At 49.3% G+C, this 21,538-nt stretch overlaps 1 protein-coding gene across 1 annotated transcript in view; it reads left to right on the top strand.

Moving 5' to 3' along the window:
- LOC119435921 (small nuclear ribonucleoprotein-associated protein B) overlaps positions 1-21,538 on the top strand; it is a 34,603-nt gene that overhangs the window by 6,854 nt on the left and 6,211 nt on the right. Inside the window, exon 4 of the mRNA XM_037702617.2 lies at positions 3,054-3,356. Coding sequence (XP_037558545.1) covers positions 3,054-3,356 — 303 coding nt within the window. The remainder of the gene's footprint in view (positions 1-3,053; positions 3,357-21,538) is intronic.

Below are 21,538 nucleotides of genomic sequence, written 5' to 3' on the forward strand. Positions count from 1 at the left end.
CTGGAGTGTGTGTCTGTGGCTGTGCCACTCAAAAAAGTTGTCGCAGTTTCACCTGAAAGGCGAAGCATCAATTGCGATAGCAAACTTGTAGAGAGCTATACAGAGTAATGATATTAGCTTTATCAGCTGTATAAACTTGGACATGCAGCAGCATCGGCAACACGCAGAACTGTTGTCGACGCCATCGGCGTTTTGCCCGCGTTCGCTCAAAATGCGTGCGGCGTTGGTGACTGTTGCCGGAGCCTCTGATATAAAAACGCGCGTTTGTTCTCCGCCGTGCGTTCACTCCCCGTGAAAGAGCGCGTCCCTCGCTCCCTTTCACTCGCACATACAGCGTTCGTTTGCTCTACATACATGGTGATTGTGAAGGAGAACAGAGACGCCTACTTCTGCAGCCCTTAAGCGAGCACGGCGCAGAACGCGCGTTTGTTCTCCGCCGTGCGTTCATTCCCCGTGAAAGACGCGCCCCTCGCGCCCTTTCACTCGCACATACAGCGTTCGGCGCGCGGCGACGATTTCTTCTCCAAATGACGTCATACGGAACCTCACGGCGACGGCGACGCCGACGGCAGAAATCTGCTTTTGAGTGTCCATATAATTGCTATCGCAATAAAATGTCAATTTTGCTGTGTGAGGACTGGGTATGCTTTGCTTCTGACGGGGCATGCCATCGTCCTCAGATTTATTTGAGGGGATCGAAGGGTGAGCAGTGCGATGCTGGATGGTAATGACTAGAGACCGGATTTTAGGCAAATGCCTTTTTTGTTCCTTGCACTCCTATCACCCCACTTTGATATATGAGCATGAATTAGAGGTTAAGGAGGGCCTTTATAGTATTTTTATAGTGCCTATAAATGCCTATTTTGGCGTTTGTGCCTAAATGCCTATAAACGCCTATAAATGCCTATTTTAAATATCGGCGCCTCACACGATTTAGCCTCAAGTTTCGCTTTCGAGTGCAGTTAGAGATCGTTATTCATGTTGCCGGGCAACATTGTTCGGAACTCTATGGGGTTCCACCTAGTACTCTAGTTCAACGAACTCCCAGAAAACAACCGCTAGCAGCAGTGAAATGGGACGCGCCGGCCAGTATACGCCGCCACGCTGACATGGCGCGAGCGGTTGGCGAATGCGAAACCGCGGAGGGCCGTCAGGGGAAAGGAGAGTGAAGAGCAAACGAAGAAAGAAAAATGTGATGTGCACACGGCTTTTGTTTTGTTTGTAATTTACTTTGTAAGGTATTCACCGCCATAGAGCATTCCTTCTCAGCGTACAAGATCATTCTCAGTGACAAGAGGTACAGTTTTGAATCCAAAAATCTGGAGATGGTAGTTTGCTATTGTTTCCACAATCTTCACAGTGATGTTTAGACTACGTTCTGTGTGCTCTCCAAACAGATTTCTTCAAACATGTGCACTTCAAATGGGCGCATTTGTATTTGGCAGTGTTGGGAAGTGTTGCGCCTGTACAATTCGGATAATGTCATTGTATATGAGAAAACTGCCAGAGTACCTAAGAACCTAATGTAAAAACATGTTAACTTCTTAATAAATGGTAGTCTCTCTTGCGTTTATTATGTCTGTTTTTGGTGTATCTTAATTTAATTGCGTAAGGCAGACATAAAGTAGCACTTTTTTAACCAGTAGTCCCAGCTTTCAAGTATTCTTTTTCATGCCTGTTTCACTATATGAGCCGCTCGAGTACAGTGGCCATTGAACATGAATATGAGCAGTGTGCTTGTTGAATTAAGCCAATTGATCGTCATTAGTCCAGCAGTTTTATGGGATAATTGCACGGCTATGTTCAATGGTTGGCACATTTGTGACATCATAAAAATAGCATATCTTGTTTTCCTGTCGTAGATATAGGTCGCGCACGTCTTCGTTTGAAATTACATGCCTTTATGTAAAAATTTATCGTGCCTATACTAACGACGTTGGATGCCTAAAACGTTGTTTTGCCTGCCTATTTTTGGCGCCTAACACACTCTTTTTTAATGCCTAAAGATCCGGCCTCTAGTAATGACACCACTGACGCAACAGAATAATGGTGCCATTTGTTGCCACTATGCTGGAGTGTGCCTTTCTGTAATTTAGAAAATTAATTTTTGGTGATTAAAAGGTGATTAATTATCATACAGTATTGGTGAAGCAGCACACTGACCAGGACAGTGGAGAGTGTCGTGTATTCTTGTCTCTCCACTTTGTCCTGGTCAGTGCGCTGCTTCACCAATACCATGTGCTATTCTACTGCAGCAACAGTTGGTCTTTCATTTATGGCTCTTGGCATTTTGTTCCTTTGCGTATGCACTTGGCCTATATTGAACACTGCGTATGCTACTAAAGAGGCAAATAAAAACCAAAGCTGGTGTCTGGCACAAATGACTGTAAACGGGCCTGATGGGTGATGTGGTATGAATACCTCGTATTTAGTTGCAGCATGAAGTCATTCCATCTGTAAGATCTCTGCAGATGGGAGGTGTTCTTGCTGTAGTGCTTGGTACCTTATCTGGTCTGTGGGAACAGTACTAAGGTGTGCTGTGGCATACAGTTACCAAAGCATTTATAGAAATTTTTCCGCAAACACCAAATTCAGGGCTGGTATAACTTAAAACTATTCCCATCTGTTTTTATTCCAAATCTGCCATTAACCCTTCGTAATAGGTCAAAATGCCCTAAGCCCCGTCCATATGGGCTGGGCCCAAGCAATTCGGACTTATCACGGAGGGCTAGTAATCGGATAATTAAGAAAAACATATTGGAATGGCTTTACGTTACACTGGCCTACTCTCAGTGGCTAATTAATTCAGTCATCTATTGCATAGAAGGGAAGGGATGCTGCACTATAGTCATTGTATTCCCATCTTGCTATACCATAACTCCTTCCCCCCCTCCTATGTTTCGCATAGAAGTGTTGCTTGTCAAATTTGCTTGAGAAGTGTGCATTTAGTACAGAAATAGTGCAACTTGGTCATCGGGCACGAAGACGACACCAGTAGTCTGTCTACCTTGCAGTCTTTCTCTTAAATATGCAATTTTTGTTGCTTTCACTAGGTCTCCAGGGTCCTGTGCGTGGTGTTGGTGGACCTTCAGCCCAAGTGATGGCCCCGCAAGCAGGCCGTGGGGGTGCTCCCTTGCCACCAGGAGCTGTGGGCGTGTCTGCCCCACCACAAGTGCGCCCGCCTGCTGCCATAGGCATGCGAGGGCCTCCAGGCATGATGGGCGCTCCTCCTGGCATGATGGGGCGGGGCATGCCTCCACCACCGCCAGGTGGGATACCTATGGCTGGCCGGCCTCCCATGGGGCCTCCTCCCCCGGGCATGCGTGGCCCCCCTCCTCCAGGCTTGATGCGGGCAGGCGAGTATTCTCAAGGGAACTTTTTGTAGTCGGGTGTTGTTTTTGCACCAAATCTGACAATCTGGTACCACAATAGCTGCACCCATTACAGCTCAAGAGTTACTCTGAAAATCTTCAGCCCTAATGTGCACAGTCATTGTGGTAAACCTGAACATTGCTTAGCTTAATAGTTGATTATAACTGAGACGTGTTCATGTGGTACAAAATACAAGATTTATTTTCAAAGCTCTGTGATATTGCTTTACTTTTGCATCCTGCCAGGCAGCGGTGTAATGCACTTCTCACACTCTGTAAGAAGAGAAATCCTGATGTTGGCGACATGTATGTCCTGTGTGGCAACATCTTCAGTTTGATGATGCAAGAAACTTATGATTACTCCTGAAAGTCCACTTTTTAGGTCGTAGCTAGGGGGTCAATTTGATCATTGCTAAGGGTGATGTTTGTGGAGATGGATTTGCGCAAGGCTCACCCTATGAGCGACGGTCAGGAAAGGGCATGGCGCTCCTCCACTGCAACGCGCAAAGGTGCTATGACGGGGTTTGTCGACTCTCCGACATGGCGCAGAGAACGCTCCGAAGTCAGATCGCCAACAAACAAGGGTTTATTACCCAAGATATAGCACAATGCAGCAGTCACAGCGCTTCCGGGCAAAGGCTCACCGCAAGACTGATCGAGTATGCGCGCCTGCTGCGCTAGGGCTAAACGAGTAGCGGTAAACCAAGCGCGAGAACAAGAAGTTGCAGATGCAAAGGACCCACGTAACCAACTCGTGTGCTTCTGCCGCGGCGAAGAAGTGCTCAGCGGAAGAGAGCTCGGGTGGAGAGCGCGCCCGGGGGCCGCCACTCGTGGAGGCCAATCAGGGCGTGTCCTGGTTGCATGATTTGTAACCAATCTGGTTATCGTCCACGTACACAGAATTAAAAATAGCTGGAGGTAATGATTTTTCACAGCGAGCTATCTTGACGATAAAAAGTGTGCAGCTGAGCACGCGTCCCTGTGGTAGTCCATAGGGAGGTGCACTCCACAACTAGTTCAAATGCATGGCTGCAGATAATGGAGGAGACTTGTGATGTCACTGAAACCTGCTGTGGTGGTCTCGTGATACCACATACGACTGACGTATCCATACACACAAATCGCGCTGCTTTTGAACGTGACCAGTTAAAAGGCACGGCAGCTGATATGGAGGAGGCTTGTCATGTCACTGAGACCTGTTGTGGCAGTCTCATGGTAACAGATACCGTATAATGTGGAATATAGGTCGACCCTCTTACCTTGAAGCAAAAAAAGTCAACATAAAAATTATTAGGCACAAAACTTTGTTTTATTCATAGTATTGTTACTGCTCATTCGTTCAAACTGCCTGCACTCTCGTCCGAAGACAACTGCTGTTCACTAGCTGCGTCCCACAACATGTCGACCTCGGTGCCGTCCAAGGAGTTGCTGATGCAACATTTTTTGAATGCCTGCACCACCATATCGTCGGGCAGCGAGCACCAAGCCTGCGACACCCATGTAGCCACAGTGGCGAGGGGCTGCCTGCGCTGCATGCCGACTGGGATCTTTGGGTTGTCGCCGGCCATCCACTGATTGTACAGTTCGCGAACCCAGTCTTTAGAGGGCTTGTTGAGCACGTCGAGCGGCTGAAGCGTTGAGGTCATGCCTCCTGGAATGATGGCGAGCTCCGTCCTCCCGTCGCGGAGCGCCTGCTTCACACCTGCGGTCAAGTGCCCGCGAAACGCATCCAAGACGAGCATGCTTGGACACCGCAGGAGTGCACCGAGCCGCCGATTCCAGACCGTCTGGATCCAATTGATCATGAGGGCCTCGTCCATACAGTCGAATCTCGTTAATTAGAACACGCTTAATTAGAACTTCCAGTTAATTCGAACTGACGCTGTGGTCCCGTCAAAGTTACGTGTAAACGCTCGGTAATTCAAACGCGAAAGCATTTGTGATGGTTAATTCGAACATAACTGCGCACTGACAATGCTCTCAGCAGCACGCCAAATCAGGTGGCGGCGCCCCCGACTGGCATTGCTCCGACACCACCGTGAGGCTTATAGCGCATGAAAAGACAAGGACGAACGAAGAGGTGACACACACAGGCGCTAACTTGCAACAATATTTATTTCGAGCAAAGGACCCACACATATATACAACTGTTTCGCGTACATCATCATACATGCGCCGTTTACAAAAAATACTTTACATACCATTACGCAGATAGGCTAGCTCTTTGCGGGAAAGGGCAAGTGATGGTTGTGAAATACAGTTATCCCCGAGCCTATCAATCATTTCTGCTTCGATAATTTCGCGAGTTATTCTTCCTCGTGCTCTTCCCACGATAGAGCAGTCTCTGTATTCTGGAGCGCACGTGTCACCTCTTCGTTCGTCCTTGTCTTTTCATGTGCTATAAGCCTCACGATGTCATACCAACAAGCCCAAATCACTGCATTACAGCCGACACCACTATAAAGCAAAAGCTTAGGTGAGACCCCTCAACGCCGCGCGGAGAAATATAAAAAAAATACCGCGGGGAAAATTTCTCTCTCTCAAATGGCAAGCTCGCCGTTTCTACGTCGCGCCGGAACACGCGTGTACGTGCCTCTCGGCCAACACTGGGCTGCGGCGCAGAGGGAAGCAACGCGGTGGCCCAGTCTGGCCAACGCTCGCTTGAAAGGCAGAAAACGAAACTTGGTGGAGCAGGCTAAGCTGGCTCCGGGCCGGCGGGCGCGCACGGAGACAGTCGAAGGTGAGGGAGTTAAGGGAGGGCGCGGGGAGCCATCAAAGCGATGGGGTTGCCGAGGCTAAATGCGCTTCCCTGCCGCCCTCCTCCCTCACCTTCGATGGTCTCCCCGCGGTTGCCGTGCCGGCGCCGCCCACTCCTGAAGTTTCGTTCACTGCCATTATGGGGATGTGAGAGAGAGAGATTGTGGTTGTGAAAAGGAAGAGGCGCTATCAGGATATGCGAGTGTTGGCTGGTGTGGGCAGTTTCGGGGCCCTCGCTCGTTATGTGCTTGCGCACCGTCATATTTCACGACTCGCACCGTTGGTACGTAGCGCTATGGTGCACAAATACGTCAAAAATAATTCCTTCTTTTAATTCGAACAAATTTTTTGACCCCTTCGAGTTCGAATTATCGAGATTCGACTGTATATCCCTTTTGGTTCATGCAAACGACGTCACGCGGGAATGCCTGTTTTGGCATAGTCTTCCTCTTGAAGATTATAATGGGGGCAGCTTTCTGCCGTCAGCAGTGCAGGTGAGCATCACTGTGAAGTGCGAATGCTTGTTCCCTGTCGAAAGCAGTTTTACTTCATTCGCACCACGTTCGCACACTGTGGTGAATGATGGCATGTTGAACCACACCAGCGTTTCATCGGTGTTGCCTATCTGTCCAAACATGTAGCCATGCTGCTGCCGGAGACGGGATGACATAGCACTGGAATTCAACCAGCTTGACCTCGTATGCTTCCGGCAGCTTCTGGCAGATCGATGTGCGCCGCGAAGTGCGAACACTTTGTCATATGAAGCGGCGAACCCAGTAAATGGAGCCCTAAACTGCTGTCGCGTTAGGCTGATTCACGGGCAAGCTCGATCGCTTTGATGCGGATCAGTTCCGATGTCACTGGCAAGGTTCTGGTGCGATGCGCGCAGACGAAATCAGCCACCTTATCTTCTAGCTCAGGCTGCACCGCGTGGCGCCCGCGAAAGGACGTCTTCCGCGCGTTGCACGCAGAGAACTTTCCTTTTTGCATCCGCCAGTCTCGGACGCTTTTTTTGGAAACGCCGAATTGCCGCTGGGCAGACATGTTCCCGTTGACTTCCGCGTATTCAATCACCTTCATCTTAAACGCCGTCACGAACTGACGTCGAGTACCAGTACTCATTCTGCAGGTGGTCGCGAAATCAACAATTCCAATAACAATAGCTGCACAAAAAGAGAAGATGGCGTCGGTCGAACAGCGTGGGGCGTCTGTCACCGCATAGCTCACCCACCGTGCACGCAAGTTGTGTGCACGGTGGGTGAGATATGTCAAGATGGAGATGATAACGATGGGGATGCCGAATGTCTGCGGCTCCCACATGTTGCCAGACCACAATTGAGATTGTGCCAAGGACCGGTAAAACGTCACCCCTCCAAGTCGAGGGGTGACGTTTTATTGATATTTTTTAGAAAAAAACTCGACCTATATTCCGCACTATACAGTACTATGGCTCATATATATACCGTATTTACTCGAATCTAGGCAGACTCCGATTCTAAGCCGACCCCCCAAAAGTTCGAAGTCCGAAAAAAAAAGCATTTATTAAATTTGAACATGCCGAGCTCATTCTATGTCACCATCGCTGCTAGCCTCGTCGCTATCTTCCTTACTGCTGACATCTTCAAACAGTGCGCTATATTCAGTACCATCCAGCGCATTAGAGATGCTGCATTTTTGAAAGGAGCGCACGTTGCGGCGCACGCAAAAACCATCTCCCGTGGCCCCCTCCAACGACAGACCGATGCCGAAGTTCCGCCCGGCTTGAACGTTTGACGATGCCTCTACAGCTAGCACAACTACCGTATTTACTCGATTCTCACGCTTCCCCGATTGTAACGCGCACCCGTTTTCCGTGAGGAAAAAGTCCTTTACCAGTACCGCGCACCTCATGCTTTCAAACTGAAATACAACTTTCTGTCATTTGGAAAAATAGATTTCCTCCCGAGAGCACTGATGTTGCGATGAATAAAAAAAAGTCGCAGTTTCGCCCGAAAGGCGATGCATCGAATGCGGTAGCAAGTTAGTAGACCGCTATTAACAAGCACGGTGTCACGCACGCTCAAGCAAACATGAACACATCTCGCTTGTTGACCGCGGAAACGAACTGTCAAAATGCTGGAGACGAAGCACGCCTTTGTGCTCGCATGCCTCTCGCTTCAACGCGGCGAAAACACGGCGCGCGGCGGACTTTATTCGTCGCAGATTGCTTTCAAGATGGGGCCAAGCCTGATCGTATCGCCGGAGTGGATCGTCGCAGATTACGTCCTGCTTCGGTCCACTGAAACCGTTCCGCATTGCTTTGCTGGCGAAAATCCTCTCCTTCTGTTTGCGCCAGTCCCGCTCGCAAGTTTCGGATTCTCCGAACGCCCGTGATGTGGCCCAATTTTCGTCCGTCTCCGCACAGATGATCACTTTCCTTTTAAATGCGGCATCATGATGAACTCGGTACGTCATGCTGATAGATAGAGCAGACGCTGAGAACGTGAAGACAGACGGTAGACTATTGCCTAAGCACGTGTACTGCAGCACACGGAGGAAGCTTCCGCATGCTACGGTAGCTAGGTACGATGCGCGTGCGAGGCGTCCATTTTGAAATGCCGACGCAGATTTAGGGTCGTGTTGAAAGTGCGCATTAGATTCGAGTAAATACAGTATTCGTTTAGAAAGCGGCACTATAGTGGCATCGCCCATTTGGTGCCATTACGATAACGTCACACCGCGCGCCGATGCTGCACCATACCGGTACTACCGATACGATGCAGGTCAAAATGGCGACCTCGCTCGTGTACTTCAGCTGGCAACTGGCGCGGCTAGTAGCGGCTGCGATTACTGACTTTTCTAGATGGTGCTAACTATGCACCATATTTATCAGTTTCAGTTAATAACTGGCACGTTTTTTAAAATCCTCGAATCTAAGCCGACCCTAGAGTTTCGTATGTGATTATTTGAAAAAAACTATCGGCCTAGATTCGAATAAATACGGTATACAGACTAATCAGGGTGACCAGTTCAAATGCATGGCGGCAGGTATGGAGGAGACTTGTCATGTCACTGGGCCTCTTGATTATCAGTCCCGGAGTGCTTGGGACTGCTGTCCCACATTCAGTTTTCTCCAACAGCTTCGGAAGCTCCGCCCAGCAGTCCGAGAGCTGCCAGAATCGTGTTTGTTTTTCATGGACTGGAAGTCGTGGACTCTCACAAGCGCAAGCAGACGACGGTTGTCTTAAAAAGATGCGCACGGCGTTTGATGCCATGTTGTGTAAAATGTCGTGTGCTTCTGCGTACATAGCGTGTTCCAGATTGCAAATACAGTATTTACTGGCGTAATGAACGCACTTTTTTTCCCGAAAAATATATGCAAAGTTGGGGTAGTCATGGTGCTAGTCACGGCGTTCATTATGCGGGGTAAAATTTCGAGCTATTTTTTTCTCCACGGCCACCTCTAAAAAGTCGCAGGCCTGCGCGGCACACGCAGCCAGTCACAGCGTAAGCTGGCGGAGTGGCTCAAGAGTAGCTCCAATTTTGGCACCACGCACACCAGGGTCTTCGCGACAGTCTCTTCGCCTTGTTTTAACGAGAACAATCTGAACTGTCTGCCCGGCGTCGACGGCGAGCTGCGGCTTGTAATGCTCTCTGCACAGCAGTCTACTGAGTCCGATGATGCCTGGTTGTAGCCGTGCACGTAGCTCGACGATTCGCTTCTGCAGAAGCGGCTTGTGCCTTGCGAGGAGACGCCATAACATGTACCGAAGAGGTGTCTAGAATACGTGGCGCACACCTCGCATCGGAATCGAGTTGATTGCGCGCCTCGTCTGAATCTCATCTCGTCTGCGCCTGCTGCGTTTGCAGGCACCTTAACGAGTTAGCGCCACCAGACTGGCGCAGTCTGGGCTGCTATTTTGTAGCGATGCCTTTAAATTAATAATGCCTTTTTGCGCTTATCGCGCTTTGTCAGTGGTCAGAGCGACGGTCTGCTCACGATATCAACGTTGATAACGCGAGCGGACCGTCACTCTGACCACTGACAAAGCGCGATAAGCGCTAAAAGACATTATGACATTAAAGGCATCGCTACAAAATACCAGCCCTGGTGATCGCCTTTTCCTTTTTTTTTTTATTGCGCACGTCGTCTGAATCGCATCTCGTCGCCTGCGCACTCTGCGTTTGCAGGCACCTTACCTAGATGGCGCCACCATACTGGTGGAGGCTCGGGTCGTCTGCACCTGTGCACGTTCCTGGGGAGCATTTATAGCGCATTTTTCCACTGCCCGATAGCAAGCGCTTGCGTGGCTCAGTGGTAGAGTATCCGGCTCCCATGCAGCGGGCGCGGGTTCAATCCTGGAGGGAACCGGGTACTTTTCTCGCATTTCCGGCGATAGTGGTGACGGTCCCCAACGGCGGCGGCGGCAGACACCATCGCGAACCGAAACGGCTATTGGCATGAGTCCATAACAGCTTACACTGTAAAAAGTCGCAGTTTTGCCGAAAGACGAACTATCGTTGCGATAGCAAATGCATAGACAGCTACACGAAGTCAGGATAATACTTTTTTTGGCCGTATAAACTTGCAAACATTCGCTTACTATGTAAATTACCTAGCACGCTGTCAGCGAGCGCAGGCAAGCATGAACACATCACGCTCGATGACCGTGGACACTCGCTGTCGAAACGGCGTGAGGAAGCGCAGCAGCAACAGCAAGCGAAGTGACCTTCGTGCTGTGTATCGCTTCAACGCAAACATAGTGGCAAGAACAAAGCACGCTCAAAGGTATCAGCCGCCGTTGCACTGCTAGACTCGGCCCCCAGGAGCAGATTGCCTTCAAGATAAGGCACGCGCAGCCGCGCAATGCGCAGTGTTTGCGCCACCCCCCGGTGCCGTGCGCCTGACGGAATTTGGCGCCTTTCTTCTCTCGAATGCGGGAGATTGAGGCGTTATCATTGGTGCCGACTGCAAAAATGCGCTTGGAGTGTCCATATAATTGCTATCGCAATAAAAATAGGAGACACACGGTACGATTCGGCGTCCGATACAATTGTACCTGCCGGACACCATATCAGACGCCAAATCGTACCGTGTCTCTCCTGCTTCACAGCAGCAAGTTCAGGGTGCATTCATTATCCGAGAAAAAGAAAGAACACACTTCTTGATTGGAAAAGTGGGAGGTGCAGTCATTATGCGAGTAAATATGGTATTTTCCACTCGGCTATCGCATCTGTTACATCGATGCTTTTTGTGCCATCATGCGAGCTTTTCCCGAGCCGTCAGATTGCTGCGGCTTTAGTCTTTGTGTTTTTTGTGAGAGAAGCACAGCGATCAGGCGCGCATGCTTGCTTTTCTTGATGTGTTTCACCAAATATGTCATGCTCATTGCAATACGCATAGTAAACGGGTGTATTTCACTTTTCAGGTGAGGAAGCATATATTGCGTGTGGCTATTTCATTGCTGTAGATGGGGTGGTATAGAATCGGAGCTTCGCTGATTGCTGTTGACATATGTTGATCCCTTCTGTTGCCAAGTTCGAGTGTTTGCTTTTTTGACGCACAGGATTAGTGGTACCAGATACCACTGACGTATTCCACACACACTATGGCCGTGCTGATTTGGCAGCATTGCATGACAGATTCATGCTGTCTTGAAGGCTGACCGTGACGATAATTTTGCCTCATGGTTCTTAACCCTTTGCGGTCCGGTGTCGGGCAGGGCCCGACAACGTAACACGGGTGTAGCGGTCCGCTGTCGGGCACCGCCCGACAAGGGGGTTCGGGGGTTATATTTCGCGGTTTTTCTCACTGCGATTCACGCGCATTCTTTGTATACACGATGCGCCATCTCTTTAGCGATAAATAAACATTGTTCGTTGAAGTTTACTTCTCTTTGCACTAGGGTGCAGCACAATACTCAGTACTGCTTCTGGATACCAGAGTGTTCTCACTTGCGCGCAGAACAGCACGTTCGCGCGCAATAAACACGATGCGCCATCTCTTGAGGGATAAGTAAACTTTGTTTGTTGAAGTTTACTTCTCTTTGCACTAGGGTGCAGCACAATGTTCAGCACGGCTTCTGGATACCAGAGCGTTCTCACTTGCGCGTGGAACAGCACGTTCGCGTGGTTCGCCACATAAACGCATGCGTTTTTATGTGGCACATTTAGTGAAAGCTTCTAGAGGTTTCCATTGTCAATAGCTTTATTTTGAGGCGCACACAGCTGCAGAATCATGCTGAGAAAGAACAGCGACACCTGCAGTACCACTGCAACCTCTTCCAACAGCTGGTGGGTGACCTGAGGGCTAGAGCCAAAAATCGGGGCCCGTCTGCGCGGAAGGAGTGCGAGGAAAGGCTAGATGGGAGGAGCCATTTCATCTACAAGCTCCCAGGCCGAAAAAGCAAAGACTGTGCCGTTTGTAGCGATCGAAAAACAAACGGAGGCAGGAGGTAAACTGTGTTTTTCTGCAAAACCTGCAGTAACAACCCTGGCCTGCACCGCAGAAAAATGCTTCGAGCGGTATCACACGCTGCTCAAATATCGGTAGAGGAGTTGCCTACAGAATGCAAAAGAAAAAATAAATATCGCATGAGTTTTTCGTCCACAGTTTGTGGTTTTCATCGCGGCGCTATAAACTGGCAAAATAGTTTCGGACCAGGACAGCCGGAAAGTGGGTAAAAGTTTCGGACTGCAAAGGGATAAAGCACATATTCGTGAAGTATAAAACTATGTTGCTTAACTTGGTCGTGTCGTCCCACTGGTTGTACACTTTCATCTTTGTATGACGACAGCCAGTCTTTGACATCAGTGTCGTCTGTACGTCTGAATGTGGGTGGATCTCTGGCGAAGTGCCCCAGAGATAATGACAGGCTGTGGCGATGTCTGCAGCACAGCGTCGGGTATGGTAGCATGCGGTGTCCAGGAGCGAAGTTCCAGGCTACTCTGCACTTCCACAAATTATGAAAAAGTTAAGTGCACCAAAATCGTTTAGTGCACCAAGCTGCCGCTATGAGCCGTATAAGCTGCCCAGAGTCTCTGAGTCTGCGCACTTCGCTTTTGAGCTTCGCGGTCATGATGCCGCTAAATAAAACTGCCAAGTTGCTCTTCTTCCTTGTGCAGTTTAACTTATACAGTGGAACCCCAGTTATACGACTTTCAGGGGACCATGCAAAACCGTAGTATAATCGAAAAACTAAGAATATAGGCAGGGATGCTCAGTCTTCCCCAAAAAACAAGTACAGACCGCCTGAATAAGCCCGCAGCACGAACCTGCACTGCTCCAAGGAAGGTAAATTAAATTGTAAAGGAATTGCCGTATTTATTGATTATAACGCACATATTTTTCATGATTTTCATTGCTTGAACTCGACCCTCACGTTACAGTCGAATAACAGCAAAATTAGCCATTCTAAAAGAAATGCTATAAATCCCGTGATTTCTAGTGCTACGTTGGCGACCTCCGTCTCGATCCAATCCATATACAAGTTGACTGAAGTCGGAACTTGTTTTTTATTGGGAATCGACGCCGTTTTCGCTGTGCTTGTGACTGGTTACAATGCCACAATACCCTGCGGCCTCTTGTGGTTCCACTCCGTTCATTCGCGACGTTATAGCGACGCAATGCATTCGGTATGACGGCCGCTTCGAGAGACGAGCAATTTTGATGGCTGAGGAGCTGGGAAAGTGCCGCGGCTCGCTGTCTCGATGTCAACAAGTCAACGATTTGCGGATGGCGGGACCAGCGGCAGGCCCTCCTTAAATGCGAGGTCAGTCGGAAAGGCTCTGTGGAACCTGAAGTGGCCTTTCTTGTAGGCGAAATGTTTATGCGGTCTTTTAAGTACTTAAATCTCAAATAAGCTCGACGGCATGGAAGATGACTTGATTCTCGGGCGATCACTTGTGGAGATAGTTTCGGTTTCACGAGACTCTGCTCGTCCCGGCACCGGTACACTCGAAGTATACGGCTGACGGCGCTCTAGGCACTGATAGCATGCTCAGGACAGCACCAGGAACACTAGTGGGGACGCCTTCAGTGCCGAGTCATACGAAATTTCGCGATAGTGAAACGATCTACGAAAGTGATCGCCCGAGAATATCGCCCAAGGAAAGCCCAGTCTCCTCTTCAGGCAATGATGATGAGTGACGATGCAGAGCGCTCGACCCACTAGCGTTTAGAGCCAGTAGCGCTGTATCCACTAGCGTGTCTCTCTTCTTCACTACAGCAGTAATATCTCGCGGAGACACGGAGTGTGCGTTGATTGCAGTAACGAAAGCAGTTTGCCATTGCCGCATTGTGCATGTGGTCACGAGTGGAGCAGGTACGAATACTCCACGGGGAACCTCACTTGCACGGTACAGCAAGCGACCCGGCACTGACGGCGTGAGCTTTTGTAGGCGACGCAATGTATAAAACTAGCAAGGGTTCGGTTCCACGTGGCAACAGGCACCACGTTGCAATGAAACGGCGTAGATTTTCTTTGTACACCGTCGAAACGCCAAAAGATTGTCAAACAGTCGCTGCATGTTTCGACTGCAGCCTGAACGTCGCGACACATCGTTAAAAAAAACGAAAGGGAACCACTCGCGAAGAAATGCATGTACTTTCCACATGTCTGACTTAAAAAGTTGCGTGCAGTGCACTGCTGGGGCGCGATCGAGGTCATTGTTCGGAGCGCTTGTTCAATTTCGCCGGGTGTGGCCTAGGTCCACCGTTTACGCCGAAACAGAACGCGCGCATCCGAACAATGATCTCCGATCGCACCCCTGCCATCACCTACGCTGCTAATGTGAATTACCGTACATACTCGCGTAATGAACACACTTTTTTCCCAGAAATCCAATGCAAAGTTGGGGTGTGCATTTATTATGCTGGGTAAATTTTATGGTGTTTTATGAGTAAGCGTTCTTTGTGAAACTGCTCCAAATGTGGGATTTAGTGCTCTAAAACGGAGTTTTTTTCCCCCCGTAACCTGCTCCAAAGGCAAGCTTTTCCTGCTTGCTTTTGGAGCAGGTTACGGGAAAAAAAACCCTCCGTTTTGGAGGACTTCCTGCTCCAAAAATTGCTCCAAATCCTATTTTGGCTTTGCACCACTGCATGTGTGATAGGGCCGATTAGCCCACCGGAAGGCACGCAGATTTGTGCAGTTTGGAGCTTTGCATCCACATGCGAGCACACAGTTGAACTTGGCACATGTGCTCGTGGTAGTTGTCGGCTGGTTAACCACAGACCTGAATGCCATCCAGGTCGACAGGACCATTTGAGATGATAACGCAACGCCGGACACAGAGAACACCAACAAAAGCAGCATGCATTTCGGGAAGTCCGAAAGCACGTGCTAAGGTTGGACCGATTAGCTGCCAGAAGGCACACAGGTTGTGTTGGTTGCATGGAGACTAACTTTAGCCGCTTTAACAGGTGCCAATCTAACTGCTACGCGTTATCGCGGGTGTTTCCGGCAAGCATTCTGCGACGGCTTGCGGCCCGTTACCACATCGGCCAGCTGCTAATTTTTGTCACGGCTACACTGCTACACAGTTTCCTCCTGATTTAAGAATATTTGACCAATTTGAAAATCAAGGCGAACTTGATAAACCTGGTAATAAAACGCTGCTGCTCTTTACAGTCACCGTCGATCCTCAAAGCACCAACGATCGCTATGAGCGGGTTGTGGTAGAGTCAAATGATGCGCAGTGTGCGCTTTTGTCTCTCGCGAAATTGGCCTTACGATAACCCACCTGCCGTAAAGATGAGAAAGCCCATCTATATTTTAGAGGAAAACTGGAAAGCAAAACTTAATATACAGTCGACAACCGATAATTCGGACTTCACGGGGAACGTAAATAAGTCCGAACTATTGAATGTCTGAAAAACATAATTTTATTTACATTTTAATGCCCCTGTGCAAGGAAGAAGTGGTTGATTCGTTGCTGCACACACTTCCGTTTTCATGCAACCAAGTACGCCTATATTTCTGCCGGTTTTCTGTTGTCGCCATACGCTGATGCAAGGACTGCAAAGGCTCGAGTCAGATCCACATGGCACATCATCATCCGAGTTAGTCGCTGTTTACCCGCCGTGGTTGCTCAGTGGCTATGGTGTTGGGCTGCTGAGCACGAGGTCGCGGGATTGAATCCCGGCCACGGCGGCCGCATTTCGATGGGGGCGAAATGCAAAAACCGTGTGTACTTAGATTTAGGATTTAGGTGCACGTTACAGAACCCAAGGTCGTTCAAATTTCCGGAGTCCCCCACTACGGCGTGCCTCATAATCAGATCGTGGTTCTGGCACGTAAAACCCCATAATTTAATTTTTAGAGCCGCTGTTTCACAGTGGGACAACTTGCTCAATTATTTTGTCATTGTTCTGTTTGGCACACAACACCGCGCTGTCAACGTCTGCAAAGTCTTCAATTGAAATGTAGCAGCGGCAGGAATCGGCATACCGCAGCCTAGCAGGTCATCAATGATGTCCGCATTTGAGCTTGTGGTAGGCGGCAGTTCAGGCTCTTCAATTGCAGAGTTGGCGTCATTCGGACTGCGATTCAAAACTCATTCGGAGTCAGGCTGCGCGGTGTCCGTTGGTGCCATTTGACACGGCCTGTTGATAACTTCACGAGAAAGACTTCTTGGAGCCAGCAGAATACTGTCTGGAAGGCCAACTAAACAAACAGAAGGGTGAGAGCGGGCCATGCGCTGGGATGCCGGAATAAGATGCGATGATGGCAATGTTGATGGGACCTCCCAATTCAGGCAAAGCCTCCAAGATTAGCGTGTGTAACTTAATCTGAGGCGTAGTGCTGCGACCGAGACAAGGCCTCCGGGATTACCGTTTTACGTGTCATCTCTGAGGCCATACTTGATCTCTATTATCTCTGAGCCATAATTTATGTCTCATCGAGGTTGCCAGAGGAGATAATGGCAGAGTTCGCATACGCTAGTCACGGACGGAGTCCGAATGATCGAATGTAGAGCTGGCGGCTGCCCGAAATATCCGTTGTCTTTACACATTAAAGGGCCTCTAAACCACCCAGAGGTTGAAATTTAGTTGTGGTGTTGCAGTTATGCACGAGTCTACAACGAACACGTAGCCGCGAGAATTTTTTTAAATGGTGCTGTAATAGCGGAGGTACACACGTTTGATGATCGAAACGCGGCCCTCGCTCGTTTCGCTCTTTCCTTCGGTTCTCTCCTCGTTGGCTGGTCTCTGCTTGCTGAGTGATCCTCCAAATGTCACGTGACATACGTCATCACCAAGGCGCTTCTCAAAACTGTCTACTTCCGGTTAAGGGGGGACATGGGTCTAGGACTAAAATTTTGTAGAATATTTATTCTTTGACGTATAGTGCTGAAAACTTTTATATATATGTAATGTTATGTGCTTATTACGAATATAAGGCCAATTTTCATTTATCTCTTTTGGTTCAAATTTCACGCAAGTTTCCTTTAATTATCTTCCGGAAAGATTTGCCAATTATGTGTTTTCTAGATATCACTAAATAGGGCATCAGTGGCTTCTGTATGATTCAAGGAGTGCAACAAAACCAACCTTGTTGGTCTGCCGCACCTAGAACACGAGTTACGAGGTATTGAATTAGTCACCAGAAAAACTTTTTCGAGTTTCAAGATTTGAAGTCTCGCAACTCTTGTTCTAGGTAAGGCAGAGCAATAAGATTCATTTTGTTGCACTCCTTGAATCGTACAGAAACCATTAATACCCTGTTTAGTGATATCTAAGGAACACATAATTGGCAAATCTTTCCGGAAGATAATTAAAGAAAGCTTGCATAAAATTTCAAACCAAAGGACATATACGAAAACGGACCTTATATTGGAAATAAGCACATAACATTACATATATGTACAAGTTTTCAGCACTATACGTCAAAGAATAAAGATTCTACAAAATTTTTAGTCCAAGACCCAGGTCCGGCACGTCTACGCTAGCGGCAAATATACCGACGGCGAGCAGGCCTCCAGTGCCGTTGAATGTCTGCCGCGCGAGAGGTGTCCAAAGTAGATGGCAGTTCGGCTGGCACACTGCTCGCAGCACGATCGACGGGCCGATCAACGACTGCGAAGCTGTGTGCCACCGGCGACGAAAACATTGGCTGCAGCTTCTTTTCCGAGCAAAATAATTTCCACTAGATAAAGCGATACATAAATTGTACATTTTATGAAAAACGATATCCACTGTCAAACGAGAGCTCCGATACTTGTCGAGCTCGGCTGCAGTGCACGGCTACCGACAGGAGACGACCGGCTCGGCTGTGCTCGCATCGCAGCCGACGGCGCCGCTAATATCAGCGCATTTTTCTTCTTTGTGTACAATTATTGTGAAGAGCGATAACGATAAGAAAATATTGCGGCTTGTGAGCGTCGGTAATTCATTCTGAAGCGCTGTCCGCTTTAGCTTTGAAGTGAACCGGAAAAGGCCTAGCGACGATATCGGCGCTGTCGCGCGATCAGTGGCAGTGAGGCTGCCGCACAAATGGGTCCCGGTCTCATCCTTTCTACGGCAAGGAAATCTCGCTGTTCGCGAGCAAAACCGCCGTCGAACGGCAGCCCGCGAATGGCAAACGGCGTGCGGCGAGTTATTGTGCCGGTAACATGGACTGCCTTAGCCGCGACTCGGTGCTTCTCGGCTACCCGCTGTTGCTGCCATGCCGCTATGGACCCTGTTGCGCGCACGTGTAGAAATGCCAACACCGTCGGACTGTGTTTGAACATAGAACGTGACCAATTTGGCACTTGCGTTGCGCGCGCTGTAATTACCGATTCGCAAGTGCGCACAAGCGAGCAACGCGACGAGGCAGAGCAGGGACCACGCGTACCTGCTAGCAGACTAACCGTAAGTCGTAGGTTCTTGTTCCCGTGGCGCGTAGTAGTAGTAGTAAACACTTTATTTAGGTCCTGAGAAGCTGTGCAGGTGGGCCTGCTAGCCGTTGGCTAGTCCCATGTCGGAACAGAGAGGCCATGCCTCTCCGCTCGTTCACGGGCCCTCTGGACAGCCAGGAGTTGGACATCTTGTCTGGGATCTGCGATAGCCATCATCCAGTCTTCTTCTTGGTTAAAATCTTGTAACACAGGGCATGTGATTTAACCCCTTAAGTGCTTTGGACGAGCAGAGCTCGTCCTGCCCAAACTGTCCCCAAACTGCTTTGGACGAGCAGAGCTCGTCCTAGCGGAATAGGTACACCCCGCTACCGTTCAGGACGAGAAGCGCTCGTCTACGGCTTAAATTGCGTGTAATCCGCCAGATGGCAGCATTTACTCGATGATTTAGTTTTGTTCTGCGGTAGGAGCGCGGTTTTTGTATGAAAAGATGGCGTACGGTGGCGGCGACCCATGCATAGCTGGTCCTTCAACGCGAAAAAGAAGCTTTTCATTTTTGTCATCTTCTTCGAGTAATGATGATTCGGATACAGATGTTTATCTTGTGTCCGGAAGTGATGACAGCGATGACGGTGAATTGAGCAGCTCCTCCGGTGATGATGAAGACAGCTCGGAAGCGAACATCGCGAGTGCTCGCCAGTGGATCCTGCTTGATGTGGACAATCCTCCTGTGAAGCCTCCTCGCTTTCTCTTCTTGGCCATCCCAGGCAAGACTTTCAACTTGTCATCGTCAGATGACCTTATGGAATATATTCAGCAGTTTCTACCGCCTCGCCCTAATTGAGGCGATCCTGACTAGGTACCTTGATCCTTCAAAAAAGACAAAGCGTGGCCGACCGTCTGATGTGCTTGACGCTGTGCGTCTCAAGGACTGGCACTTTGCTTCTTACATCCCGCCAAGCTAAACCAAAGCAGCGCCAACAAGAAAATGCTTCATTTGCTGTCGGAAGCGAGGAGAAAACGGGAAAAAGTTGAGAAAAGAAACTCGCTTTTGGTGCAGGAGCTGCAACAAGCCGCTTTGCGTTATTCCATGTTTCGAAATTTTTCACACAGTCCCGACGCTTCCCGAGTGAAATAGCCCAAGGGTACTTAGCCTACACAAGGGAACAAAGATGTGACGTCTGCAACTGTTTTTTATAAGGTTTTTATTTATATTAGCAGCAGGTAGCTGGTCTCCTATGTATTGTTCCGAAATAAACTTTATTGTGTTGATTTGACTAAGTATGTGGTGCAAATATTTTTTCAACATCGGCTAGCTGCTTTTTAGTACAATCAGATTCGAAATCAGCAATAAAAAAAATAGGCACTTTTGGTTCGGAAATTGTCAAAAAAATAGAGCACTTAAGGGGTTAATGAGCAAAATTTAGTGCCACAATCTGGGCAGAATGGATCAATGTGGGGGTGAAGCTTGTTCAGAAAGCCCCTAGAGGGGTAGGACCCTGTCTGGAGCATGCGGAGCATGCTAGATTGTGATCTGTTGTGCTTATGATGGGGCGAGGGAAAACTCTGCCTATCCCCTCTGTAATGTGATGTGATTTTGTGAAAAGTAACTAGAGGATCACTGTGGAAAAGCTCTCCCGAACTCACCCGAGACGCCGTCCCGTTGCGGCATATGAAACCTCGCGCATGGTCGTGGGCTATCTCATTGGGGTTCAGGTGACCCGGTAATACGTCTGATCCCATGTGTGCTGGGTTCCAGACTATGTGATGAATAGTGTCTGAGGGGGGTCTGCCGTTGATAATCCTGGCTGCCTGTTTGGCTATCAATCCAATACGAACGCTCTAATTGCCGCTCGGGAGTCCGTGTACACTGTAGTGCGTGTTGTGGGAATCCTCGGGTCCCATGACCGCCGCACGCGCAGCGAACGTTGCGTCAGGTGCAGAGTTGGGAGAGGGGAAACTTTCCTTCCGCGGGCGGTGCACGGGAATCGCAAGCGTTTTCACCGCCACTGGGTGGGTCACGCGAGATCCTGCGACATCGCCCGGGTCTCTTTGGTCCTTAGCAAGCGGCGACGGCGGAAGTCTGCGCCGCTGCTCCCGTATTGCCGCACGTGGTTAGTCAACTGCGTTCTTGCCGCGGCAAACGCCCCCCCCCCCCCCCCCCCCCCCCCGTATTCCCCAGTTGGTAAGTCGGAAGCCCTTCTTTACATAGTGTATTATTCTATTATTCTCTTCAAGGGAACCCTCAGCGATGTCAACTATAGCTAGCTGGCCTGTTCGAAGTGTTAGTTGCAGTCGTAATAAATGCTGTCCGAGTGTACACGTGGTTGTCGTCTATTGTTTCCTCGAGCTTGTACCGGACCGCGGTTGATGCGCAGGCATGCGCCAACCGCGGGGCTCGGTGTGTCGAGGCAGGGTGCCATGGGCAATCTCCCCATATCCCGGCAGTGTTGTATCAAGCAATGCGAGAGCTATAGAAGCCTGCTCCGCCACGTCGACCAATGAGGTCTTTAGCGAAGCTGCCGAGAGGAGATCTCCCCTGTTATTGACTATAGCTACGGAAAACTTGTCGGAGCTGGTGTGTTGCGCCGCGT

This window comes from Dermacentor silvarum, chromosome 1 (assembly GCF_013339745.2).
Source record: "Dermacentor silvarum isolate Dsil-2018 chromosome 1, BIME_Dsil_1.4, whole genome shotgun sequence".
Classification (NCBI taxonomy): domain Eukaryota; kingdom Metazoa; phylum Arthropoda; class Arachnida; order Ixodida; family Ixodidae; genus Dermacentor; species Dermacentor silvarum.